Here is a 27,181-nt window from a genome sequence, read left to right on the forward strand (position 1 = left end):
GATTTGTCTAGGGCCTGGTAGCAGCTATGTGGCAGAGCTGGAATTCGAACCCAGGTCTCCTGATTCCATGTCTAGGAATGATTCTGTCGCTTCTTCATGGGAAAATGCCAAGGACCTGCCCCTTGAAATGTCTAGTGCACCTTAGCCTGGGTCACTCCAGTTTCTCATGATTCATGTCCTCATACAACTCACTTGTCAAGGTCAGGTTGCTTGACCTTGTATATACCCTCAGGGAGGGTCATGGGACCAAAAGACATCAAGGAATACCCTTAGATAGCTATATCATGGCCAAGTTCTCTGTGTGGCTCCACAAAATGACTCTTCACACACTCTCCCTTGTCCCCTACCAGGAAGGGGCGCACACCTATCCTAGCGGGAGGTGCATGTCCAGACTCAGAAGGAAAGGCATGCAAGTGCATCAGACTCTCTAAGGAGGCCCCATATTCTCGGTGTGCTCCCTGTTTTTCTGGGCCCATCATGTCTTGCACAGGCAGCCTAATTAAGATCAATCAGTCTCACTAATGCCAGTGGTGGGAGCCGGCTTATCCCCCATGTTTGCAGCAGCCCAAGATCCAAGAATCACAGGATTTGAGAAATGGAGATGTCAGAGCAAGCCCATCTAATCCCCATCTGAGCAGGAGCCTTTGGAAGACATCTTTACCAAGTGGGCCTTGCATGAAGAACTCAGTGATAATGAACTCTTTCCTGCTCGGTCTATTGTCAAAAGAATCTCATCTAATTCATACAAAGGGAATCCCCTTTATAGCAGTCCTGACAGATAGCCATGTGGTCTCTATTTGAATACCTCTAGTGATGAGAAACTCACTACCTCCCAAAAGCAGCACAAGCCACTTTAGGACATGTCTGATTTTAAATTTAAATTTAATTTAATTTTTTCCCTTACATTTAGTCAAAATCTCTCACTTCAATTTCTACCCATGGCTCCCGGTTTTGTCCCCTTGGGCCAAGTGAACAAGTTGTAACTAGGAGGCAAAGTGGACAGAGTGCTAGACTTGGAATGAGGAAGACCTGAGCTCATAATCCTGCTCCAGACCAGCTTTGTGAATCATTTAACCCTCCAGCCTCAATTTCCTTGTCTGTACAATAAATAGCACCTTGGGTACTTATGAGGATCAAATGAGACATCCTATATAAAACACTTTGGAAGTCTGAAAACGCTATACAAAGTCTTGTGACCCCATTTGGGGTTTTCTTGGCAGAGATACTAGAGTGGTTTGTCATTTCCTTCTCCAGCTCATTTTACAGATGAGGGAAACTGAGGCAAACACAGTGACATGAGTTGCCCAGGGTCACCCAGACTCCAGGCCCAGCACTCTATGTATTATGGCGCTACCTAGTTGCCCTTGAGATGGAAAACCAGTTCCAGCTGTCTAAGAGGCAGCTGGAAATTTGTGGCTTGTAGACAGACTACGGATGGATATATGCATAGCGATAATTGAGTTCACTGCGCCACCTAGTGCCCATATAAAGGCTAGCTTGTATTAGCATAAGTAACATCTTTTTTTGAAGTGGAGAGCCTTCTAAATACCCAAAGAATCCTACCTTATAAGCCTAGCAAAACTATGTTAAAGGCCTTTGGTTATCCCTGGTGACTTCTGACCCTTGGCTTCCTGCATGATAAGTCTCTGGCCCTCTCTCCTTATATGCTAGAGGTAAATGTGTCCACCAAGGCAGGAGGTTCTTGATTTCACCAGCCTCACCCCCGGGCAGGGACAGAAAGCCAATGCTGCCAGGCCCCAGGTCCCTCCAAGGCTCTGCTCACCTTCCAGCTCCTGGTTTCTCGCCATCTTCCACTCGATGCTGATGGGGGATGCTCCATCGTGGATCAGACACTTGAAGGTTGCATCCTGGCCCTGTTGTACAGTGGCACTAGGTGGGTCAATGGAGATGACTGGGCTCTGGAGGCCTGGAGGAAAGGCAGGCTTAGTGGGAGAGGAGGGCAGCAGAAGAGAATGATCCTAGGTTCAGGGGGAGGGATGGCAAGGGACTCAGGAGTCCCAAGGAGGTGGGTCACTGGGTAGGTGGAGGGGCAGGGCAGGGAGAGGGTGTCTCATTCAGATAAACCACTACTTCAAGCCTGGTCTTTTTGGGGGGGTCCCAACTCACGGTAGGATTCAGCAGTAGTTGTGGAGGGCAGCACAGTGACGGTGAATGAAGACTCCTGGGGAGGACCAGAGCCACCGATCACCCGACACACATACTCGCCTGCATCAGTCCGAGATACCTGGTACAGCCTCAGGTGGGAGCCATGGACCTGGAGGTCAAGGACATAACAGAATTAACAGGAGGGAGGGATGATCAACCAAGGGCTTGTCTGCCTAGCTCAGTCCAGCACATCCTATCGCCCCCCCAGATTTCTTTGAGAGGCTCCAGCTGGGTTTGGGGAAGGAGGGGGCTGACATGCTCAAGGAAGCCATCCAATTGGCCAAGAGAAGGCAAAGGCTGGGAAGGAGTTGGGATGGGGGAAGAAACTTTGGGCTCAGCCCATCTTTCATTTCCATACCTGATGTCTGGTGGGGAGGGTCCCTCCTCTCTTATACCATGTGACTTGGGCATGGGGCTGCCCAGGGACCACACAGTTCAAATCCACTGTGTGCCCTTCAGTCACTGATGGGGACGAGGACTCGATTCTGATGGGTATGAAGGTGGCGGCAGCTGTGGGCACACACAGAGGGTTAGGGCAGCAGGAGATCATTCTCCTGCTCCCAAGTTCTCCCAAGTTCAATTTAATCAATTCAATTCCCATGATCTCAGACTTAAAGCTGGAGGGAACTTAGAGGTCATTAAATCCAATCTCCCCACAATACAGACGACAAAATCAGGGCTGGAGAAGTGAGTGACTTGTGTATTCCCTCTGAGAAGACCTTCCATTTCCACTGGTCTGTGCCTTGTATGTACATGGTTGTTGGAATATTGGCTCTTCTATTAGAAGTGATCTCTTTGAAGTCGGGAACAGTATTTTCCCCTTTCTTTGTATCCCCAGTGCCTGGCACATAGTAGGTACTTTAATAAATATTTGTTGACTGACTAACTGGGTCATCACAACTAGTAAGTAGCCTGGTTGAGATTCTTCTGACTTCCAAATCCAGTCCTCTTTCTACTGCCATTCCATTAGACAGGCATTTATCAAATGCCAGCTATATGCAAGACAGGAGAGGCATGGTGGTATGGTAAATAGAGAGACAGCCTTGGACTCAGAAAGACCCAGATTTGAGTCTTGCTTCTGATACATATAAATGTACTAGCTGGGTGGTGCAGTGAATAGACTCATCTTCCTGAGTTCAAATCTGGCCTCAGACACTTACTAGCTAGGTGACCCTGAGCAAGTCACTGAACACTGTTTGCCTCAGTTTCCTCATCTGTCAAATGAGCTGGAGAAGGAAATGGCAAACCACTCCAGTATCTCTGCCGACAAAACCCCAAGCAGGGTCATGAAGAGTCAGACATGACTGAACAACAATAATAAATTAGCTATCTGAGCATGGGCAATTCACTTTATCTCTCAGTGAGTACAAGATCAGAAGTCGCAGGTGAATGGCTGATCTGTATCAGTGGAGGGCTTTTTCACACTGAGAGCTCCCACATTATTCCAACTCACTCCTCTCAGATATGGTAGGTAGGGGAAATACAAAGACAAAAACTAATGGTGCCTGCCCTACATTCCACCTCGTAGGCGGAAATTCATGTAGACAGATCAGCAGACAGATACATTCTGGCCAAGGCAAATGATCTCTTCCTCAACTTGGTCCTGCCCTCTCCCTCCTAGGCATTTACCAAGGCTTCCCCATGCCTGGGACATCTCCCTCCTCAGGGCCACCTGGTGACAGAAACCTTTTCTCCCCTCAAGGCTGAGCATAATACCACCTCCTCCCATGAAAACTTCTGTTATAGCCTTAGCTGGAAGTGACAATCACAAATGTTCCCAGTCCCCTAACGCATTTTATCCTGTGTTCTATTATACATATCTGAGTACATGTTCTATTCTCCACACTGCCCACCCTCCCCAGGAGACCGTAAGCTCCTAAAGAGTAAGGAGGGTCACTGCCATTTTCTCATCTTTATATTTTCGATGCCTAGCATATGGTCTTATCCATAAGAAGTATTTAATAACTGTTTTTTGGATTGAATTGTCCCAGGGTCATTAGGCATTTGTGAGGCTACAGCACGGATGCACCTTCCTCCCTGGTTGCCCCCTTTCCTGTTCCTTAAACAGAAGGAAGGTCTATAGCTTTCAGAATGATAGACATGGCTGGGTTACCCTCTGGCCTCTGGAGTAGGGGTCCGCTGCCTTCTAGCAGACAGTGTTTAGAAAATCAGCCAGAGAAAAACAGCATGTCTGTGTGTGTGTGTGTGTGTGTGTGTGTGTGTTGAGGGGTGGGCACCACAGAAGGCAATGGGAGGGGTAATACCAAAGCATCCATAGATTCTAGCCCAGGAAATTCCTGAAGGTTCCTAGGATCTCAAGTCTCTTCTTAAACCCCAGAATCATCAGCAGCCCCACCGCTAATTCTGCTGGCCACAGTCCCACATAGGCACTCACTGGGGATGACAGAGCTGGTGCTGGAGCCTGAAGCTTTGATGGTGACCAGGATAGAAGCCTCTTGAGGGCTGGCGCCGCCAAGTACCCGGCACACATACTCGCCAGAGTCAGCTGGAGATGCCTGGTACAGCCGTAGTCGGGAGCCATGGACCTGAGCAGGGAGTGAGGAGATGGGAAGCTGAATTTCTTAGGCCCTTTGACCAGCCATGTGACCCTGGACCATCATCACGCAGTGCTCTTTGACCCACCTGTGATCGCTAACCCTTCCCTGGCCTTCAGACTACCTGTGTCCTCCAACCTTTCCATACCCTCTGATTTATATCTCTCCCATCCACCCCCAGCCCTCTGACCCTTCCATTCACTACTTAGTCTGATCCACCTCATCTGTGGTCCTCGGCAGCTTCAAACCATTCCTGGGCAGGACTTGAGCAAGTCCACTTGTGAGGGACCTTCTCTCTGATTTCTCCCTCTCCCCAAGGTTTCTTTACTCCTAAATTCCCCATACCTGGTGCTTGACTGGGAGGTTGCCCCCACGCCTGTACCATGAGACCCGGACATGGGCCTGTCCCGCCACCACGCAGTTGAGATCCACAGTCTGTCCTTCAGCCACAGATGAAGATGAGGACTCGATCCTGATGGATGGGATGATGCCTGAGGCTGGGGGCACACAAAGTGTATCAGCATACAAGGACTTTACCCTCTGAATGGCTGACCTTCCCTGCTCCAGCTTTCTGTTCCCCTATGAGCAGCCCAGATTGTCTCAGAATGTTGCACCTGATTTGGGACCCAACATTTTAATGGAAATGTGGATAAATAGGAGAGGTGGCAATTGTGTGGTAGGCTGTCAGGAGGGAGAGGTTAGACATATTCTACTTGGCCTGAGAGAACAGGGAAGGGGATGAGGGGGAGTTATAAAGTATAGTTCATAGAAACTCTAAGGACCTTTAGCCCAACTTCCCCTCTCACAAAGGAGCCTCCAGAGCAAAGCTAGTTACATCTCCATTCAGAGTTCTAGGGGTATCCTTGAGTGCATTCTATAATGCCACTGACTTGAGCCCCCACCGGAGTGCTCCACCCCTACATAGTATGAGCTGAGAATAATTTTCATTAGCTAGTCTTAAGTGACTTTTAGAAAGGGGTATTTACTAAAAGGTGATATGGAAGGACAGATTTGGTAATAAATAGAGCTGCTCTGAAGTAGATTGGGTTACTTTAGAAGCAGTGAGTTCCCTGTTACTGAAGGATTAAAAACAGAGGCTGGATAAGATATTGTAGAGGGGGTTCTTGCCCAGGGATGAGTTGGATGAGATGCTCTCTGAGATTTGTTTTGGTTCAGAAGGCAGATTTAACTGTATTCCTTGCCTCCTCAGGTTCACCTTCCCTGCACCCACCTTCCCTACTCCTGCTGGGGTCCTCACCTGGTACAGAACCTGAGTTAGGGTGAGCAGGTTCAATGGTGACAAGGACAGAGGCTTCTTGGACGCTGGAGCCACCAATCACCCGACACACATACTCGCCTGAGTCAGCTGGTGATACCTGATAAAGCCTCAGCTGGGAACCATGGACCTGAGACAAGAGTAAGAGGGGCCAGAGAGAACATGAGCTGAGGATATTGTTGTTGTTGAGACCCTTGGGACCAAGTCCCTTTGATTCTTCCCTCTATGTCTGCTGACCCTCCTGATGCCCTAGCAGAGTAGGACCTGGGTAAGGGCTAGGAGAGCACACTCCTGGCTGAAGGAACTTTCAAACCCACGTCTACCCTTCAAGGCCGCCAGCGCTCCATACCTGGTGCTGTGCTGGGAGGCTGCCCCCACGCTTGTACCATTTGACCTGGGCATGGGCCTGTCCAGAAATGACACAATTCAAGTCCAGGGTCTGTCCTTCAGCTACAGATGAGGAAGAAGATTCGATCCTGATAGGTGACGTAAGTCCTGGGGCTGAGAGCAGAAAGGGGAGGTCATAGGACCATAGACCTAGAGCTGGCAGGTACTTTAAAGGCCATCAAGTTTAAGTTCCCTCATTGTCAGAAAAATAAACTGAGTCTGGGATACTAAGTGACTTGCCTAGTCTGGGCAGGGATTTGAATTTGTGTTTTCCTAACTCTATCATTCATGATGCCATGTTGAGTCAAGGCATGGCTCACTTTAGGGACCATGCATCTAGTAGGTTCCTTAGCTATCCCAGGATAACCCTGCCTATGGAGGCTAGAATGTTGCTTTTCTGGGACCCTGGAGCAGTGGTTTTGGAGAGGTGGGGGAGGGGGGAACCAAGGTAATTCCCCCCAAATAAGTGTCCTAATAATAATGATACCACAGCCTCATGTCATTTTACAATTGATATTTTCAAATCGTCCTCTTATCAGCCCTGGGAAGGAGGCAGGACAAAAGTCACAGATTTAGTACCAGACAGGACCTAAGAGGCCATGTAGCCCAACCCTGTCGTTTTACAGATGAGAAAACCAAGGGCCTGCGACTTGTCCAAGATGACACAGGAGACTCCAGATCTAGGACTCTTTGGATGACATTATGCCGCCCCTCATTTTACAGATGAGGGAAGATGAGGCCCACAGAGGAGGAGTGGCTTGGCAAGGGTGAGTGTCAAGGAGTTAGTGGATGAGCTAGGTCAGTGCTGGGTCAGCTCCTACCAGCAGAACATAAGCCCCCCGAGGGCAGGGACTCATTCATTTTTGCCTTTGCATTTCCAGTCCCTCTAAAAATGTCCAACCCAAAGTAGATACTTGCTAGTGGAATGGTAGACCTGTAGAATGGACAGACTCAGGGTCAGACTCACAGGAGGGGTTGACAGGGCTGCTGGAGGGGATGGAGATCACGATGGAAGTCTCTTGGGCTTCGATGTTGTTGTTAGCCCGGCACACGTACTCTCCAGAATCGGCTGCTGACACTTGGTTTAGCCGGAGGCGGGAGCCATGAACCTGAGAGAAGAGAAGGCTGATGGAGGGATGGCAAAGGCTGGGGGTCCTCCTTTCCTCTCCTTTCACACTCTGTTGGCTGCTGATAACCTGAGTCACTGAGATTCAGAGACGATCAGAACAGGAAAACCTATAGAGATCACCCAGTCCAATCCCGTCATTGTCCCCCCAGAGAGATCACTGAAGGCTAGAGCAATCAGGGAAGGTTTCAAGCACAAAGTGGGATTTAAAGGATTCAAGGATGGTGAGATTTGGTCCCACACGCACTAAACCTTTCCTCTACTCTTATCATGTTCCTTGATCCATCCCGATCCTCCCCACCCATCTATACCAACCCTTGCCTCACTTGCTTCCATACCCACTTTTAACCCCATGGTTTGCTCCAAGATTCACTAGCTGATCCTTGGTTTTACATATGAGGAAACTGAGGCCTGGAAGGAGGAACTGACTTAAGATCACATTGCTAGTAAGGGATATAGCCTTGGGCCCCAGGCTCCTGCCCTCCTGATTCTGAGCCTAGAATTCTCACCCCCAAACTGTTACCACAGTCCCCAACTAATAAGAGTCCCCATTTCTGGGGGGATATAGCAGAAGACAAAGAGGTTTAGGGGTCTTCTGTAAATAGGGTGATAGGTTTAGAGCTGAGAGGGTCCTTGGAAGTCTAATTTTACAGATGAGGAAACTGAGGCACAGAGTCAATCATATAGTAACTGACTGAAGTGGCATTTGAACCTGGTCTTTCTGATTCCAGGCCTGGTGCCCTACCCACTATAAATCTGGAATCTTAGAGCTCATCCCCTCCAGACCTGTCTCTGTTATCCTCTCCCCTTCTTCCTATTTTTCCTTTTCCCTTCCCCCTGCCCTGACTTAGGGGTCCTCCCTACACTGAGATAGTCCCTTGTCCAACCTGTACCTGATGGCGGGCAGGCAGGCTGCCCCCTCTCTTGTACCATGTCACTGTGGCTTGACTCTGCTCAGGGACTATACAGTTGAAATCCAGGGTCTGTCCTTCAGTCACCACTGGGGAGGAAGATTCAATCCTGATGGGAGGAGTGATGCCCGAGGCTATAAAGAGAGAACCAAAGGCAACATTCAGGGATGCTGGGTTTTCCCTGGTGTGGGACCTCCGCTGGCGCTTGTTTGCCATCCCTGCCCCAGCTGAGACTCCTAGTCAGTCCCTAACCCCAGCCCAGTGATGCCTTGAAGGATGGCTAAGAGGGAGAAGGGGCCTTACAGTGAGAGGAGCCACCACCCTGGATGGTGACGATGAGCGAAGACTCCTGGGAACCGGCCCCATTGCTGACGTGGCATACATACTCTCCAGAGTCGGCAGGGGTGACCTGGGGGATCCGCAGCCGGGAGCCCACAATCTGGGGAAACAGAGAGATTCTGTCCAGAAGCTAGCACTACTGCCCATGGAAGTGGGTTTGAGGCACCTTCCCAGGGGCCAAGCAGAGGGCAGTGCCACCCTTGAGACAGACATGGGATCAGAGCAGTACAATAATTTGTTTTGTTGACTAGTTACTTTTTTTTTGAGGCAATCGGGGTGAAGTGACTTGCTCAGAGTCACACAGCTAGTAAGTGTCTGAGGCTAGATTTGAACTCAGTTCTGGATTTTAACTCCAGGGCCAGTGCTCTATCTACTGTGCCACCTAGTTGCCCCAAGCAGTAACATAAATGGTAAGTTTTAAGAAATACTATGACTTGCTGTCAAATTTTTTTTGCCTTGCATTTATTGAAGCTCAGTTCATATTCCTTCTAGTAGAATGTAAGCCCCTTGAAGGCAGGCACCATATCATTTTTTTTTATCCAGCCCTGCTCTACCGAGACAGTATAGTGGAAGTATCATGATTTCTATTTTATATATCGCAAGCTTTAGCACCTTAAAGACTGTTTAGTCCAGCAATTCTGAACCTTTTTGGTGTTCCAGACCCTTTGGGCAGGCTGGGAATGTCTCTAGACCCTTTTTCTGAATCATGTTAAATGCATGAAATAAAATACATAAGATTAAAAGGAAACCAAATATATAAAATAAAACACAGAAAATCAAATATATTGAAATACAGTTATCAAAAGATTAAAAACCAGGTTCACAGACCCCAGTTTGAGAATCTCTGGACTCATCCAATCCCCTGTTTTGACTCCTAAGGACATGGAGTCTCAGAGGCCCTTGTCCAAGGTCCTGACTCCTAATGGTCCTGATAAAGACCTAGTTCTCTTGACTTCCAGGCTGCTGGCCTTTCATCTACAGCACCAGGCATGGGATTCAGAACGCGTCTTGCTCCCAAACCTGTTTTTCTTGTCTTCTCCACCCTTTATCCAGAATTTCCTCTCCCCGTTCCCCAGAAGCCCTCGTACCCGATGGCGAGCGGGAAGAGTGCCTCCACGTTTGTACCATGTGATGGTATGTGGGGCTTGACTTGCCACCAAGCAGTTGAGGTCCAGGGTCTGTCCATTGGCCAGGGAGGAAGAGGAGGACTCGATTCGGACAGGGTACACCACACCCTGGGCTGGGGGGAGAGAGGGGAAAGGAAGAGTAAGAATGGAAGAAAGACTCAAACTGAGAAATCAGATCTGGAAGGATCACGAGATCGTAAGTTTAGGGCTGAAAGGGACCTTCAAGGCTATCAAGTCCAATGCCATTATTCTTCAGGTGAGGAAACTGAGGCCCAAAGGGATTAAGTGACTTGCCCAGGGCCACACAGCTACTAAGTGTGGTGGGAAGTAATAATGTAAGATACAAATCTAGGTCTTCCTGACTCCAAGGACACTGATGTATCTACTACACCAATAACTACTCTGATGACCTTATTTTATAGACAAGGAAGCCTAGGTCCAAATGGCTCGATCAAGGTCAGAGGGGTAGCAGTTAGTAGCAGGATTTGAATCTAGGTCTTCTGCCTCCCCAGCCGTGTTCATTCCTAATAATCATGGCTAGCATTTGTATAGCACATTTTACCTATATTATCTCATTTGATCCTCACAACAACCTTGGGAGGAAGGTGCTACTATTATCTCCATTTTGCAGATGAGGAAACTGAGGCTGAGAGAGGTTTTTGTGTACAGGGTCACATGGCTAGTAAAGTGTTCGAGGCAGGATTTGAACTCATGTCTTCTTGACTTCATATCCAGTATCTATCCACTTTGCTACCTAGCTGCCTCTCTTGAGACAAAGTTCTTTCCTATGAGATGACAGTAGGGTCCTGGCTAACTCCTCCCCAGCATCACACTCCAGGGGGGCCCATCTACCCCAGGCAGACTCACGGTGGAAGTGGCCGGGGCGCTGCTGTTGGATGGTGATGAGGACAGAGGCCTCCTGGGGGCCGGAGCTGCCGATCACCCTGCACACGTACTCGCCTGAGTCAGCTGGTGATACCTGGGACAGCCGTAGTCTGGTGCCGTGGACCTGAGTCAGGGCGGGAAGAGGGGAGGTGGGGAAGCAAGCGGGACACAGAGGTGCCTGCACTGAGCAAGGGTTGTTTCGGTTTTTTTTTTTTTTGTATTTGTAATCCCAGTGCCTGACCATGATGCTTGTGGATTGATTGACAACAGAATGTAAATTCCCTGAGGGAAGGGAACTCCTAATTTTACATCTCTGTATAATCAGTGCTGAGGACAGTGCCTGGTTCTTGGCAGCCACTTGAAACATGTCTATTGAATAGAATTTAACAAGCATATACTATCTACAAAGGGTCAGGACCCTTCAGGCACCAGGCAGGTACTCAGACTGGCTTCAGAGATTCCTCCCCCTGAGACTTCAGTACGCGTACTCTTGGGCCCCCAACCTTGGAGCTCAGCAGCAACTCAGTGGCCCAGCAGCTGGAATCAGGGCTAGATCTGGCTTGTGTCCATCTCCCCCCCGCCCCTGCCCCCAGCCACAAGGGGAGGCTGATGATCAAGAGTGTCCCTTCCCCTGCCCCTCCTTGCTATACCTTTGGATTTCTGGTACCTGATCTAAGACCTTCCTCTCTTCCTGGCAAACATGGGGGTGAACAGCCACTTGACCTCGTCCTTTCTTACCTGATGCCTGGTGGGAAGGCTGCCGCCACGCTTGTACCAGGTGACCTGGGCATGGGCCTGTCCAGAGACCAGACAGTTCAGCTCAAAAGTCTGTCCTTCAGTGATGGATGAAGAGGAAGACTCAATCCTCACTGGGGGAGTGACTCCTAGGCCTGGGGAACAAAGAAGCCAGATCAGGGCTTTGCAGACAGAGACAATGGGAGGCAGGAACAAGTCTATGGGGACAGGGGGAGCTCCTACTTGGGCAATAATAATAATAATCTAACATTTCTCTAGCACTCTACGGTTTGCAAAGTGTTTCACACATATTATCTCATTTGACCCTGAAAGGGAGGAGTTATTATTATTCCCATTTACAGATGAGAAAACTAAGACCATATGACTTGTCTCAGGGTCACTAAGTTAATCGGTTTCCTATATAGGATTCAAACTCGTGTCTTTCTGACTCCTAAGCCTGGTGCTCTAAGCCCTTCACCACGGAGCTGTCTAGACAATGATGTTGGTGAAGTGTCATGGAAAGGTTCCCAAACTTGAGAGTCACAGAAGCACAGAATTAGTGAGGACAGTTTTGTAGGTCACCTGGTTCAACTCTTTCATCCTGTGAATGAGGAAGCCAAGGCCCAAATGAGTAAAAATGACCTGCCCCAGGAGCCACAGGTGGTAATAATCACACCAAAACTATGACTGACACTGGAAAGGGGAGGACATGGTGCCACCCTGTGGCTCCATTCACCATCTCTGTGACTGTCCTGATCCAAACTCCCCACCCATACCACTCCCCTGGCCATATTGCGTCTCCCATTAGATCATAAACTCCTGGAGGGCAGGGGCTGCCTCACTTTTGTATCTGTATTCCCATAATGCCTGGCCCTTAGCAGGTGTTTAATGAATGTTTATTGACTGACTGATAACCCCAGCAGATTCAAGCCAAATCCAGCACCAGGAAACCTGGCTTGGACACTTACTATGTGTTTAACAAGTCACTTTTCAGAGCCTTGGTTTCCCCATTGGCAGAAGGATGGTAATAATCCCTGAGATAACCACCATGGTGGTTGTGAGGAAGACTGCTCTGTAGACCATGACTGCTACAGAAATGGAGCTGTTATTAGGATTATCTCTCCTCTGAAGACTCCCAGTGGCCCAGAGGTGGTCCTGGTTCTTGAAGGACCAGACCATGGGATTACAGAATTAAGAGCTAGAAGAGACCTCTGAGTGCCACTGAGCCTGACCCTTCATTTTACAGAGGAGGAAACTGAGGAATGGATGGGTTAAGTGATTTCCTCAGAGGCACATAGCTAGGGAGTGACTGAGACAGGATCAGAACCCAGATCTTCTGTTCAGTGGCCTATTTACTCCATCATGCTCCTTTCTCAAAATACCTCATGGAAGAAAGAGAGCTTTGATTTAGTATCAGATAGGAGCTTTTGAGGCCCTGGAGCCTCATTTCACAGACAGCTGATTAGAGAGAAGCCATCTAGTCTCATTTTGGGAGGGGGACTGGTGAAGTGACTTGTTAAATGACACAAAGGTGACCATGGCAATTTTGCCATTGCACCAAGCAGCCCTCTATAAACATATGGTGATGGAAAATTAAAATGAACCAATCAATTTGTCAAGCATTTATTAAGCACCTATTACATTCTAAGCACCATGCTGGGTACTGGAGACAGTAAGACAACATTGGACAGATCTTCGTCTCATGGAGCTTATATTCTATTAGACCCAAAAAAACAAACCCCCGAAGCAGGAAGGCCTCCATGCTATGGATCCACTACGGGGGAGCTAATAGAAAGATCTGGCCAAGGATAATTCAAGATAAGAAAGTCTGAATGAATCCAGATTTGGACCAATAGTGAGAAGATGCTCAATGATGAGACCATAGGTCTATCACATGCTGAAGCATTAGGACTGTGATGATAACCTAAGGCAGGCTGAAAGGCCGCCTGGTCCTGAGGCTTACCAGTCTCTACTACCACAGGGTATGTAAATTCCCCAAGCATGGGCCAGGGAAGGAGCAGGGCTACTCTGGGGATACTCATGACCCCCAAGATCTAGAAGAGTCCTTCCTCGACCCAGGCCACTTACCAGGGATGGAACCCCTGAGATCTAGAAGAGTCCTTCCTTGACCCCAGGCCACTTACCAGGGATGGAACCATGACTGGAACCTTGGGCCTGAATGGTGACAAGGACAGAGGCTTCCTGGTGGCTGGAGCTGCCAACCACCCGGCACACATACTCTCCGGAGTCAGCTGGAGTCACCTGGTATAACTGTAGCCGGGAGCCATGGACCTGATACCGGGGATGAAGGAAGAGAGGATTAAAAAAGGTTCAGGACTCAGAGATACCAGAAGCTGAGGTGTGGGATCAAAGACTAACAACTCATATCCTGTCACCTTCTGACCCAGCTGACCCCTCTAAGCCTTCTTGCCCTCTGACCCTCTTATCATCCTGGTTGTCCATATCTAACTTGAGATTGGATGAAAAGTACTCGGTGACTTCTTACCACATATAGTTTACACTGCTCTATCTGGCATTCCAGGGCCCCACAACATGGCAGCACCCTACCTATCTTTCCAGCCTTATTTCCTCTCACTTGCCTTCATGTGTGCTACCTTACAGCCAAACTGGACTGCCCTCTGTCTCCAAACGTGCCTGGTGTTTGCCCACCTCTGTATCTTTGACTATGCTCCCTGTACCTGGAACACCCTTTCTCTTCTTCTAGGTCTACAGAATGCCTCTCTTCTCTCTCTCTTCTTACCTCTATGTAATCTTGCTTCTGACCTCATCATTCAACTAAAACTTCCCTCCCCAAAGTTACCAACCATTTCTTAATCGCCAAAGCCGATGACTTTTCTCATTCCTTTTCCTTCTTGACCCCTCAGCAGCAGCTGACACTGCTGATCACCTTCTCCTCCTATGTATTCTCTTCTCCCTGGCCTTTCAGGACATTGCTCTCTCCTGCTTCTCCTCCTCTCTATTAGACTGCTTCTTCTCAGTCTCCTTTGCTAGATCTTCATCCAGGCCATGCCCACTCACCATGGGCCACCCAAGGCTCTGTTCTGGACCCCCTTCTTCTAGATTAGTTCTTTTTTAATGTTTTCTTAAAATTTTAACGTTAATTAAAAAAATTTTCACTTCCCAATTCTTTTTCTACCTCCAATCCCTCCCTTACCCATTGAGAAGGCAAGCAGTATAGTGCTCATTATACATATGAAGTCATGCGGAACATATTTCCATATCAGCCATGTTGGGGGAAGAAAAGCAATGAAAATAAAAAGTGAAAAAAGTCTGCTTCCATCTGCACTCAGAATCCATCCGTTCTCTCTCTGGAGGTGGAGAGCACTTTCCATCATGGCCTCTTTGGGATTCATGGATCATTGTATTGATCAGAGTAGCCAAGTCTCTCACCCCTCTGTACTATTTCATTCAGTCATCCCATCAGCTTCTGTGAGCTCAGTTACCTCTATTCAGATGACCCTTAGATCTGTACATCCAGTCCTGGTCTCTCTATTGAGCTACATTCCATATGCCTCTTAGATAGCTGGAACTGGTTGTTCTATGATGTTGTTGTTGAGTCATTTTTTAGTCCTGTCCCACTCTCTGTGACCCCATTGGGGGTTTTCTTGGCAAAGATACTGGAGTGGTTTATCATTTCCTTCTCCAGCTCATTTTACAGAGGAGGAAACTGAGGCAAACAGGGTGAAGTGACTAATCCAGGGTCACACAGCTAGTGAGTGTCTGAGGCCAGATTTAAACTCATGAAAATGAGTCTTCTTGACTCTAGGCTCCAAGCTAATTGCACTATGGTGCCACCTGACTGCAATTGGCATCTCAAAAGTAACAGGTCTAAACCAGAACTCATTATCTTTCCCCCAAATCCCTCCCTCTCACCTTCCAGACTTTTCTCGTAGTCATCCAAGCTCACAGCCTCAGTTTCCTCAACTCCTCACTCTCAGCGACCCCACCTATCCAATATGTTGCCACATCATGAGATATTTCTACCTTCAAATCACTCACAAAGCTCTAGCTGGAAACATCTCTCTCTGGACTACTAGAAAAAGCTCCTAATAAGGTGCCCCAGCCTCAAGTCTCTCCCCACTCCACATCCATCCTCCACTCAGCTGCTAAAGTGATTTTCCTAAGGTAAAGATCTGACCACATCTCCTTCTTAGTTCAAGAAACTTCAGGGGCTCCCTGTTACCTCCAGAATGAAAAATAAAATTCTCTGATGGGTAGATTAAATATAAAGTTCTCTGTTTGGCATTTAAAGCCCTTCCTGACCTGGTTCCAACAGTTTGGAGTCTTTTGAATGTCCTTGTCCTTTCCTCCCCTCCAGGAAAGCTTTGAGCCAGCTATATAAACCTACTTGCTTTTCTGTGAACATAACATAGCATCATTTCCCAATACAGTGCCTTTGCCCAGGCTATCCCTCATGCCGGGAATGCTCTTCCTCTTCCTCATTAAATCTTGGTTTCCCAGGCTTCCTTCAGAACTCAGCTTAGACCACACCTTGTTCCAGAGGCCCTTCCCAGCCCGCCCAGCTGCTAATGCCTTCCCCTCTGCATTTTCCCTCCATCTAATCTATATGTATCTTGCACATATCTAGTAATTTACAGGTTGTCTCCCTCACTGGCATACAAGCCCCTTGAAGGTAGGGATTGGTTTTTGCCTCTCTCCCAGGTACCTACTATGGTGCTGGCACACAGTAGGCACTTAAAGAGATTAACTAAATGATTTACTGACTGCTCTCTAAAGACAATCCAAATGCCACCTTCTTTAGGAAGTGTTCTTCCTTTGATTCCTTCGGTCTGTAAAAACCTTTCCTTTCCAACTCACAGAACACTTATTTCTGTGCTTTTCTGTAATTGTTATCTATGTTGTTGTCTTTTCTTTCCTGCTTGACCGTAAGTTCAACAAGGGTAGGAATCATGTCTTCTCTATCTTTGCATCTTCCCTTGGGCCTGGCACAATGTCCTGTACACAGCTGATGCTTAATAAGCGTTTGTTGAAAGAATGAATGAATTAGGGCACAAATCTTAAGGATGGCAAAGACAGAAACATGTCAAAATCTTCATAGCAGCAGGTTTTGTGGGAGCAATAAACTGGAAACAAAGGGGCAGCCCATTGATTAGGGATGTCTAAACAAACTGTCGCACAGAAATAGAATGGAATATGATTATACCATAGAAAAAAGGAAATACAAGGAATTTAGAAAAACTTGGAAAGATTTGTGGGGATGAACACAGAATGAAACCAGAAGAAAAATAAGCATAATGAACACAATAAAAGGCTAAAACTCTAAAAGGCAGGTAAGTTCTGATTCACTGTAATGTCCTACTTCCCTAGGACAGAAGATAGAAGCATACTTCCCTTCTATATAGAGGTGGTGAACCCTGGGCAAAGAATGTTGTATACATTGTCGTTGTGTTGGTGGATTTTTTTAAACTGTTATTTCTTCGTTGCAAGAAAATGATACGATGTAAAAAAGAAAGGCATTCGTAAAGCAACAAATAATGACTGAATGGAAATCTGACCTGTTTGGAGGGCACCCAGATTTAGAAGGGTAGCGATGTCTCTGTAGGACAGGAGGACCTGGGGATGGGAGAGATCCCAGTTATGGGATTCTCATCATTAGGTCATAGGAGATAATATATTTAGAGCTGGAAGTGAGTTTAGAGGTTTTCTCTAAGCCAATCCTCTCATTTTAGGTAGGAGAGAATTTGATTCAGAGAGGTACTCAGGGTCGTTCAGATGTTAATTGCAGAAGGAAATTTGAACCCAGGATTTCTGACCCTAGAGGCAGATATCTTTCTGCTTTCTCATGACATGCATCTTTCTCTCACTCTCCCTGAGTTGGCCCTTACCTGGTGCTTGGCCGGGAGGCTGCCCCCTCGCTTGTACCATGAGACCTGGGCATGGGCCTGACCGGCAACGATGCAATTCAGATCCAAGGTCTGTCCTTCGGCTACAGATGAAGAGGATGACTCGATCCTGATCGGAGGCGTGACGCCCTGGGCTGGGGACACAGTGGATTGAGTGGGACCTTGGCACAGCCTCTCTGGGCAGGGAGATGGGGAGGCTGGGACAGGGTGGTGGGGCCCACCACACCTCTGTGTCCTTTTGGGGAGATGGGAAGTAGAAATGGCGTAGTTTAGAGTAGTGGGACGAAAACTAGGTGTAGAGTAAGAAGGCCTGGGCTGCCAGTGTGTCCTGAGGAAAATACATCACACTTTCTAGGCCTCAGTCCATTCAGCTCTAAAATGAGAGGACGACATCAGATAGTTTTTTTCAGCTCCACAGTTTTAAACTCCTTACAATGTCTTAGGCTAGAACCGGGGGCTAACTCAGAGATACGTCAGTTATAGGAGGATTTCCCAAGAATTTCCCAAGCACACACTGGAGAAGAGGAAGGCTTTGGGGCAGGGCTTCACTGGGGCCACATGGCCCTCAGCAGTCCCCTCCATGACCCTGGGACCCTCACCGGGGATGGAGCCTTCAGGCTCAATGGTGACAAGGACAGAAGCTTCCTGGGGGTGGGAACCGCTAACCACCCTGCACACGTATTCTCCAGAGTCAGCCGGGGACACCTGATGTAGTCGTAGCTGGGAGCCATGGACCTGAGCAGGGGAAAATGAGAGAAGGAAGAAAAATGATTCAGAAATTTTCAAGGCTAAGACCAAGAGCTTCCCAGACTCTAGGAGACAGGAAGTGCCCCTCCTGAGCTGGGGACATCTTTAAAAGGACTTGGGGCCTCCCGACAATGAACTGGGTGGGGACTGAGTCATATGGTTGATGAACATACACACATACACACACGTACACACACAGTATACACATGTGCATATACATACAACATATGCATATCACACATATATGTACTGTGCATGTATAGCTATGTGTGTGTATATATATACATATATACGTATATATTCACTCAATATACATATTTTGGACATGGTCCATGCAGGAACTTTTTTTTTGCTTGATTATGCATGTTTTTCCCTTTTTTTCAGTGAGAGAGAGAGAGAGAGAAAGAGAGAAAGCATTTTCTTAACTGAAAAAAAGACAAGTAACTTGGGGGACCCATCATGGGGAGCAGAGAACTTCCACCCCCAAACCCCTCAGATCTGTCTCTCTCCCAACCTGCCCTAGAGGGATCCGTACCTGGTGCCGGGCAGGGAGGCTGCCCCCTCGCTTGTACCATGTGACCTGGGCATGGGCTTGCCCTGCGACGATGCAGTTTAGATCTAGGGTCTGACCTTCAGCCACAGATGAGGAAGATGATTCAATCCTGATTGGGGGTGTGATGTCCTGGGCTGGGGACGCAAAGGAAAGGTCACTGATGTCCTAGGGCAGACCCCAAGGGCCATTCCTGAGGTTCATCAGCTTCTTGGCTCCACTCCCACAGTGGGGAGGGTGGTGCGAGGATTCCTTAGACACCAGCCAGAGAGAGTAGAGGTTCCTGGGCAGGATTTCAGTGGCGATGCACCCGTCCCTGAGACATCCCTGACCCTAGGCCCCTTACCTTGGACAGAGCCATGCAAAGAGCCCTCGGGTTCAATGGTGACAAGGACAGAGGCTTCGCGGTGGCTAGAGCCGCTGACCACCAGGCACACATACTCTCCAGAGTCAGCCGGAGACACTTGGTGCAGCTGTAGCCGGGAGCCATGGACCTGATCCGAGACGATTCAATTCAATTGAATTAACAATCTTTAAGACCCAGAAGGTGGTAGGCACTGTGCTAAAAACAAAATGGTCCCTGCCCTCCAGGAGATTATATTCTATTAGGTGAGCGGGAACAGGGTCTAACTCTTTCCCCTTCTCAAAAAAACCAAAGTAAATTGGGGGTTGGTGAGCGCTAATAATTGGAGGAATCAGAAAGGCCTCTTGAAAGACTTGGCCCTTGGCCCAGTTTTGAAAGGAGCTAGAAAGTGTGTAGGAGAGCATTCCAGGCATGGGGGACAGCTAGGGCAAAAGTATGGAGGTAGGAGATGGCAGGTTGTTTATGGGGAAGAGTAAGTTGGCCAATTTGGCTCTTGTGAAGTGAAAGGCAGTGATGTGGGCTGGAGTGAAAGGCTTTAAATGCCAAACAGAGGAAATTGTACTTGATCCTAGAGGCAGTGAGGAGCCATTCAAACTTCCTGAGCCCATGAGCGATGCCATAAGATCTGTGCTTTTGAAACATCACTTTGGTAGTGGTGTGAAGGATGGATTAGAGAGGGGAGAGGCCAGAGGCAGGGAAACCAATTAATTAGGAGTCTACTGCAGTCATCCTGGCATCCTGATGAGAGCCTGATGAGGGTGGAGAGAAGGAGATGCACTCGGGAGATGTGGAGAAAAGATGCAAGTTCGATTGAAAGCTTGACCTTCTGAATGCCATCTGCTTTTCAACCAGTCAGTGCCCGATGACCTAGCTAGGACACCCTCAATCCTTCCAGGTCCTGTTGACCCTCATAGGGTCCATCTTACGGTCTGGTGTCCCTACATGGGCTCAGTCTGACCTGCCTGCTAGGCACTGAGCCACCCTCAGGGACTCAGGAAGTTAGGGGTGAAAGTTGAAGGTTTCCCTCTTGGGTGATGTTAATAGGGATCAGGAGGGAGAACCGAGGGCAATAGTGAGCTCCCATATACATCTTCCCTTGACCTCTCCCAAGGCCATACCTGGTGCCTGGCTGGAAGGCTGCCACCTCGCTTGTACCAAGTGACCTGGGCATGGGCCTGCCCAGCCACGACACAGTTCAGAACCAGAGTCTGTCCCTCAGCGACAGTAGAGGAAGAGGATTCGATCTTGATTGGGGGAGTGACACCCGGGGCTGGGGGGGATGGACATGGACACAGAGAGTGGATTATCAGCTGCTCCAGGGGCTCAAAGTTATCCCAGACCAGCCCACTGCCCATCAGGTGCCCCCTTTGCCTTGACTTACGGTAGGAGAAGCTGGCGCCCTGGCCTCCAGTGACCGTGACCGTCAGGGAGGCTTCCATGCCATTGGCCGCACGACACACATACTCACCAGCATCGGCCGGGGTGACATGGAAGATGTACAGGCGGGAGCCACGGACCTGCAAAGACAGCCACGAGGAGGCATGGGACAGAAGGACTTGGAGCTTCCTCTCCCACAGACTCTCAGCGATGGAAGGGCTCCCCAAGGGCATATGGTCCAATCAACAAGCATTTAATATGGTGATTTAATATGATCTTGGGTAAGTCACTTCCTTTGGACCTTAGCTTCCTCATTTCTGAACGAGGGCTTGGACTGGAGGACCTCAGATGTCCCTTTGGGTTGCTTCCTCCTCAGGCCAACAATTCCACACGGGGGCAGGAGGGGAGCAGAGAGCTGTCTTTGTACTCCTTGCCTACCCTGACCCTAATCCTCGAGAATTCCTCACTCGGATAACAATCATTATTATTTTGTCATATATAACGATTATTAATGTCACATATAACAATTCTTATTAATAGCATTGATTTAGTACCTTAAGGTTTGAAAAGCTCTTTATAAATGTTATCTCATTGGATCTTTACAACAACCCTGGGAGGGAGATGCTATTATTTGTCCTCCTTTTACATATAGGAAACTGGGGAAAAAGAGGTTCTCACTGCTAGTAAGTGTCTGAGGCAGGATTTGAATCCAGGTCTTCCTGGCTCCAAGTAGGAGCTGTTACTTCCTTTAAGGCTCAGCCAAATGCCACCTCCAATGGGAAACTTTTACTGACTCTTGCAGTTAGGTTTTCTTCTTGCCTTAAATGATCTTGGGGCTATTTTTTTTAAAACATGCTATGCTACTCAGTAGAGTGTATAGTCCTTGAGGGCAAAGGCTGCTTTTGTTTTGTCTTTGTTATTACCACTGCCTTGTACAGAGTTTATTTACATCTTGTATACAGTAGGAATTTAATAATTGTTCATTGGATTGGAATGGACTAGGCACTCAGACCGAGGGCTGCTTCCAGGGGTTCCTTCATCTCCCCCTCTTAAGGGTTCTTCCCCACCCCCTCATGCCCCTCGACCTCGTTGTGGTCTTCTTTGGCAGAGGGATCCTCTACCTGGTGGCGGGCAGGGAGGCTGCCTCCTCGCTTGTACCAAGTGACCTGGGCATGGGCCTGCCCAGCAACCACACAGCTCAGGTCTACCGTCTGCCCTTCAGCCACTGTTGGGGATGAGGATTCAATCCGGACAGGTGCAGGGGTGGCTGGAGCTGCAGACACAGGGGTCACGTCAGGACGTCAGACCCAGAAGCAAAGGTGGGTGGTGAAGAGGGGACAAAGATGGGGAAGTAAGGAGGCTAGAGAGAGATAATCAGAGGGGAACTGGAGGAGAGCTAGCAGGAAAGGGGTAATAGAGGGCCAGGGATGAAGCAATAAAGGCCAAGGGAAGCTGGGCCCCTGGGCTAGGCTCTCACTGGCCAGGTCTTAGGACATCAGGACATCTGCAGCCCTGGCTGGTGGGGGGAGCTTTCCCTGCACCCCCAGGCTGTTCACCTGGGATGGAGCCATCGTTGGAGCGGGAAGGTTGCACAGTGATGACAAGGGAGGCTTCGTGGGGACGGGAGTCTCGGACCACACGGCAAACGTACTCCCCGGAGTCAGCTGGGGTTACCTGGTACAGACGTAGCCAGGTCCCATGGTCCTGCACAAAGGGAAGGAGGGGGAGAGATGTGGGGCAGGAGGGGAAAGAGACACCCTCCAGGCTGCTCGAACCCCACTAGTGCCACCCACTCCCAGGGGCCGGAGAAGCCATACGTGAGTCAGGAGCCAGGAGTCCACAGCCCCCATCTGGGCTCTGCCCCTCCCTGATGATCCATGTCCTCACGGGGAATGAGAAGCAGGTCATACCTGCAAGCCCTATCTCACAAGCTGGTTGTGAGGACAGCCCTTTGTAAAACTTAAATATTAGAGAAATGGTAGCTACCACTGTCAAGGGTCCCGGTTAGGTGGGAGCCTTGCGGGGTGGGGCTCCTCCCATGGTCCGCCTGATGGAGAGCTATGGGCTGGATGGTTTCAATCACTCAGTGGAAGGAGCGTGGGATGGGGAGTTGTGGGTTCTAGGTAATAGCACTTACACAGCACTTTACAAATATTATCTTGTTTGATCTCTGCAACAACTCTGGATTGTGGGTGCTGTTACTGTTCTCATTTTATGGAAGAGAAAACTGAGGCAGACAGAGATTAAGTGATTTGTCATGCAGCTAGTTAATGCCCGTGGCAGGGATTTGAACTTGGGTCTTCCTGACTCCAAGTCCAGAGTCTTAATTTCCTCATCTGTAGAATCAGGGGGTATGACCAAATGATCTCTAAATGCTGTTTCAGCTTAAAATCCTAAGGGTCTGGAAGAGCTCCAGACACCACCTCTTCCCGATGTTCTTCTCCCATACCTGACGCCGCACGGGGAGACTGCCACCACGCTTGTACCATGTGACCTGGGCATGGGCCTGTCCGGTGACCACGCAGTTCAGATCCACAGTTTGTCCTTCAGTTATTTCTGTAGAGGAGACCTCTATCCTCATGGGGAAGCTGGCATCAGAGCCTGAGGACAGACGGGTGGGTCAGGGAGCTAGGTGTAGGCTCTCCTTCCCTGTGCCTGGCACCTGTCTCCAAGGCTTGACTGGCAGTGCCACTGAAGGCATGGGCCCCAAGGATATACCAGAGAGGGACAGCTGGGTGGTCATCATGGCTGAAACTGAGGCATGGAAAATGGCTCAGAAAGGTTGGGCCCAGGCAGCCTGGCTGCCCTTAGGGGCCGAGTCAGGGCCACCAAGAAGTTTCCCTCCCATATTCCTTCCTAATTCAGCACCTTGTTCTCAGTCCTTGTTCTCAGAAATGCCTCATTGCCGATGGATCGTTACACACGGTAATCTTCCTACTTTGATCATACTTCCATCCTATGACCTTTAGGGACTCCCTAATAAAGGGCATACCAAATAAAATATTGGTTCTGGCATCTGAGGCCCTTTACAATCTGGCGCCACTCTACTTTTCAAGGATTATTTCTCATGACTACTTTTCCTGCATTCTGGAATCCATTCAACCTGGACTATCCATTGTCCCCTATTCCCTCACCCTCTCTCGGATCTGTCACTTTGCTCACACTATCCCTCAGGCCTGCAATGGACCTCCGCCCCCATGGTGACAACTGTCCACCGAAACCCTCCCCTTCATTCCAGACCCTGAGCAGAGGCTACCTCTTCCATGAAGCTTTCTCTGACTCACCCTCCAGGGTCTCTCTCACTTTGAATCTTCCCCCCCCCCGAGCACTCTGCTTGGGCCTCTTTGGGGCAGCCCTGTCACCTCAGTCCCTGTTACCCCAGCTATTTGTATCTCTTCAGAACAAGGGCTGAGTGACAGCTGTTTGTACATCTTCCTCAGCCATGAGTAGAAGGCCTTGTGTGAGAACTCATTTGATAAATGTGAATAAATGAATGACAATGTAGGGCATTAGCCGAGGCTTTTGCATATCAACTCAAGGACCTAAGCTACTTCACTTTATTTCAATGTAAGCAAGGCCAAACTCTCCATTCCTCCTAGGTCTTTTGGTCCACTATCCCAGGGGTAGAAGAACTAAGGACCCTCCAAACTCCCATGGGTTTACAGATCAGGTATTGTCTCTCAAGGCTAGGCAGACTTACATACATCCCAGAGAACCCATGTGCCCTGAAGCTTCTGGCCCAGCCCTAGCCTGGCCCACCATCATGGTCCCGCACCTTGTGAGTGGCTGGAGCCAGGACTGCCACTATGGGAGACAGAGATATCAATGGAGGCTTCCTGGTGGCCTGAGGTGCGCTCAAACCGGCACACGTATGTGCCTGAGTCTGCTGGAGTCAGTTGGTATAGCCGCAGTCGGGTGCCGTGAGCCTGAGTAGGGGGAATTAAGGGATGGGGTGGATGAGAAGGGAGGGAAGGATGCCCCATGCCCTTTGCTCCCCTGTTCCCCAAGGAGTTCCCCTGGAGCTCTGGGGTCTCAGAATGACCTGCTTTCTACATTCCCATTATGTTCCTCCACCAATCCCCCACATCATGGCTCCATCTCCCATCTCCACACGGCTTCTCTAAGGGGGATTTCCAGAAGTACCTGGTGCCGAGTTGGGAGGCTCCCACCACGCTTGTACCATGTGACCTGGGCATGGGCATGACCAGTGATCACACAGTTCAGATCTACTGTCTGTCCTTCAGTCACTGATGTGGAAGAAGACTCAATCCTCATGGCAGGGACAGTGCCTGAGTCTGGAGGTTGAGAGTGGGAATGTGAAGATCATTAGGTCATTGAAAGGATCAACCAACCAACAAACAATTACTAAGTGTCCACTATGTACCAGGACCTATGCTGGCCATTGGGGGGCATCAAGGGTCATCTAGTTCACTTAACCCCCATTTTGAGGGGCAGCATAGTGTAGTAGAGAGAGTGCCTGACAGAGTTAGGAAGACCTGAGTTCAGTTCTTACCGCAGACACTTACTAGCCTCAGTTTCCACATCTGTAAAATGGGCACCTACCTCAAAGAGTGGTTGTGTGGATCAAATGAGATAAAAGAAGAAGCCCCCAAAACACTACATAAATGTGAGCTAGTAGGTTTTTTTGTAGTTGAGGAAATAGGAGGCAAGGTGTCAAATCAATAAATAAATCAACAGACATTTATTAATTACCTGCTATGTGCAAGGCACCATGCCAGGTGTTGGGGATGTAGAGGCAAAAACATAATAGTCTCTGCCTGCAAGAAACTTACATCTAGGGAGGATTCTGGGAGTAGGTCAGAAAATCCCAAGCTCTCAAGATTTTCCCCCACAAAAGAGTTAAAATAGCACCTCAGGGTGAACAAAGTGTGGGTGGAGACAAAGAAGAATAGGGGCACAACCAGGATCTTCCTGGGACAGTTTGAGAAGATCTGAGGAAAAATCCCAGGACCAGGTTTGGTCCCTGCGAGGAGTAAACACCTCCAGGCTAAGTTCCATTTTAACAACCAGTGGCAAACCCTGGGGCTAGTTGGTTTGAGAGGCTGCCTTGGCCCCAGCCCCTGGAACTTTGTACCCCGGGATAGTGAGGGGAGTCCTGCCTTTGAGCCCAGGAAGATTGCTGACAAGAAACACCAGACCCAGTTGTGCTGCAAAGAGTGGTGGGGGTGAGAAGGAACCAGCACGCGCCCAGTGAGTGCAGAAGCAGTGGGGCAGAAAGCCCCTGGCTATGGGCACTTACAGGAGGTTGGAGATTTGGCTTTGGTTCCAGGATAGAGGGGAGAACTGAAGATCTGGGGCAAGAGGCACCATCTCCCATACCCCAGGGCTAGAGGTAATTATAAAAATCAAGTCATTACCGCAAAAAATGCACAGGCAAAGGAGAAAGAATCCAACCATAGAAACCTATTATGGGAATAGAGATGACTGGGATTCATCTTCAGAGGAGGATGTTGAAGTAAAGAAACCCCCAAAAAGCAATGTCGAATGGTCACTTGACCAAAAAGAATTTATAGAAGATCTTTAAAAAAGGCTCTAAAAATCAAATGACAGAGATGGAGGAAAAAGTAAAAAAAGAAAATAATAATCCAAGAAAAACAAGAAAGCTATGAAAGGAAAGTCAACAATTAGAAAAGATCCAGAATCCCAAGGAGGAAAATGACAACTTGAAAATTAGAATTGGGCAAAGTGAAGCCAGAGAAATTATAAGAGATCAAGGAATAACTAAACAAAACATGAATAATGAAAAAATAGAAGAAGAAGTGAATCATAAGAAAAACAACAGATTTGGAGAATAGATCAAGAAGAGAAAATATAAAAATTATTGGAGTAACTGAAAGTCATGATTAAAAAAAGAATCTTGATACAATGATACAAGAAATAATTAAAGAAAATTGTCCTGAAGCATTAGAACAAGGCAGGGAAGTAGAAATAGAAAAAATGCATTGAACACCACTTAAAAGAGATCCTATGAGGAAAACTCATATGAATATCATAGTCAAGTTCTGAAACCCCCCAGCTCAAGAATAAAATATTAAAAGCATCAAGATTAAAACAATTTAAATATGATGGTGCCACAATTAGAATTACACAAGACCTAGCAGCAGAGACATTTTATGACTGCAGATCTTGGAACACAATATATCAAAGAGCAAAAGACCTGGGGCTCTGGCCAAAAATATCATACCTTTCAAATTTAAATATTATCTTGAATGAAAAAAAAACAGACATTTGACAAATCCTCAGACTTTCAAGACTTTGTTAAAAAAATCCTCAACTTAATAGAATATTTGACATACAAGAACCAAGAAAAACAAAAGGTACATACTGAGGACTGACTATAAGGGATTCATAAGGACAGACTGTTTACCTTTTGTATAACATAAAATGTAAAATGTATGTCTAAGATTCTTATTAATAATTGTGGAGCTCATAAGAAAGAGGGAGATAAACCTGACTATAATATGAATTTAAAAAGTGAAACCATTTAGAAACAGCTAAAAAGAGTAACTATTTTATACAAAAGAGGTTCAAGAAGAAGAAAGGATACAGAGGATTTTAGATGGGGGAGGAGGGCTGGTAGTTCTGCTAACCTACTTTCATTGGGAATGGATTTAAGAGGGAACAATACATATATATTTAGAAGAGTATAAAAGAAGCTTACATCCTCTTGGGGGAGACCACACTTACATATATAGGAATACAGAGAATAAAAAGGGAATAAGTCCAAAGG

The 27,181-nt window shown here is 48.1% G+C and overlaps 1 protein-coding gene across 1 annotated transcript in view; it reads right to left on the bottom strand.

The window, feature by feature from the left end:
• Window positions 1–27,181, bottom strand: part of HSPG2 (heparan sulfate proteoglycan 2) — a 122,286-nt gene that overhangs the window by 37,698 nt on the left and 57,407 nt on the right. The window contains exons 50-74 of the mRNA XM_036743736.1: window positions 24,574–24,725; window positions 24,206–24,356; window positions 22,880–23,031; window positions 21,987–22,134; window positions 21,552–21,703; window positions 20,435–20,570; window positions 20,172–20,323; window positions 19,036–19,183; window positions 18,675–18,826; window positions 17,992–18,127; window positions 17,375–17,526; window positions 13,652–13,799; window positions 11,511–11,662; window positions 10,755–10,896; window positions 9,849–10,000; window positions 8,725–8,860; window positions 8,404–8,555; window positions 7,352–7,493; window positions 6,347–6,498; window positions 5,980–6,127; window positions 5,067–5,218; window positions 4,562–4,712; window positions 2,525–2,676; window positions 2,128–2,275; window positions 1,784–1,927 (exon numbers count right to left, since the gene is read on the bottom strand). Coding sequence (XP_036599631.1) covers window positions 1,784–1,927; window positions 2,128–2,275; window positions 2,525–2,676; window positions 4,562–4,712; window positions 5,067–5,218; window positions 5,980–6,127; window positions 6,347–6,498; window positions 7,352–7,493; window positions 8,404–8,555; window positions 8,725–8,860; window positions 9,849–10,000; window positions 10,755–10,896; window positions 11,511–11,662; window positions 13,652–13,799; window positions 17,375–17,526; window positions 17,992–18,127; window positions 18,675–18,826; window positions 19,036–19,183; window positions 20,172–20,323; window positions 20,435–20,570; window positions 21,552–21,703; window positions 21,987–22,134; window positions 22,880–23,031; window positions 24,206–24,356; window positions 24,574–24,725 — 3,702 coding nt within the window. The remainder of the gene's footprint in view (window positions 1–1,783; window positions 1,928–2,127; window positions 2,276–2,524; window positions 2,677–4,561; window positions 4,713–5,066; window positions 5,219–5,979; window positions 6,128–6,346; window positions 6,499–7,351; window positions 7,494–8,403; window positions 8,556–8,724; window positions 8,861–9,848; window positions 10,001–10,754; window positions 10,897–11,510; window positions 11,663–13,651; window positions 13,800–17,374; window positions 17,527–17,991; window positions 18,128–18,674; window positions 18,827–19,035; window positions 19,184–20,171; window positions 20,324–20,434; window positions 20,571–21,551; window positions 21,704–21,986; window positions 22,135–22,879; window positions 23,032–24,205; window positions 24,357–24,573; window positions 24,726–27,181) is intronic.

This window comes from Trichosurus vulpecula, chromosome 2 (assembly GCF_011100635.1).
Source record: "Trichosurus vulpecula isolate mTriVul1 chromosome 2, mTriVul1.pri, whole genome shotgun sequence".
NCBI lineage: Eukaryota > Metazoa > Chordata > Mammalia > Diprotodontia > Phalangeridae > Trichosurus > Trichosurus vulpecula.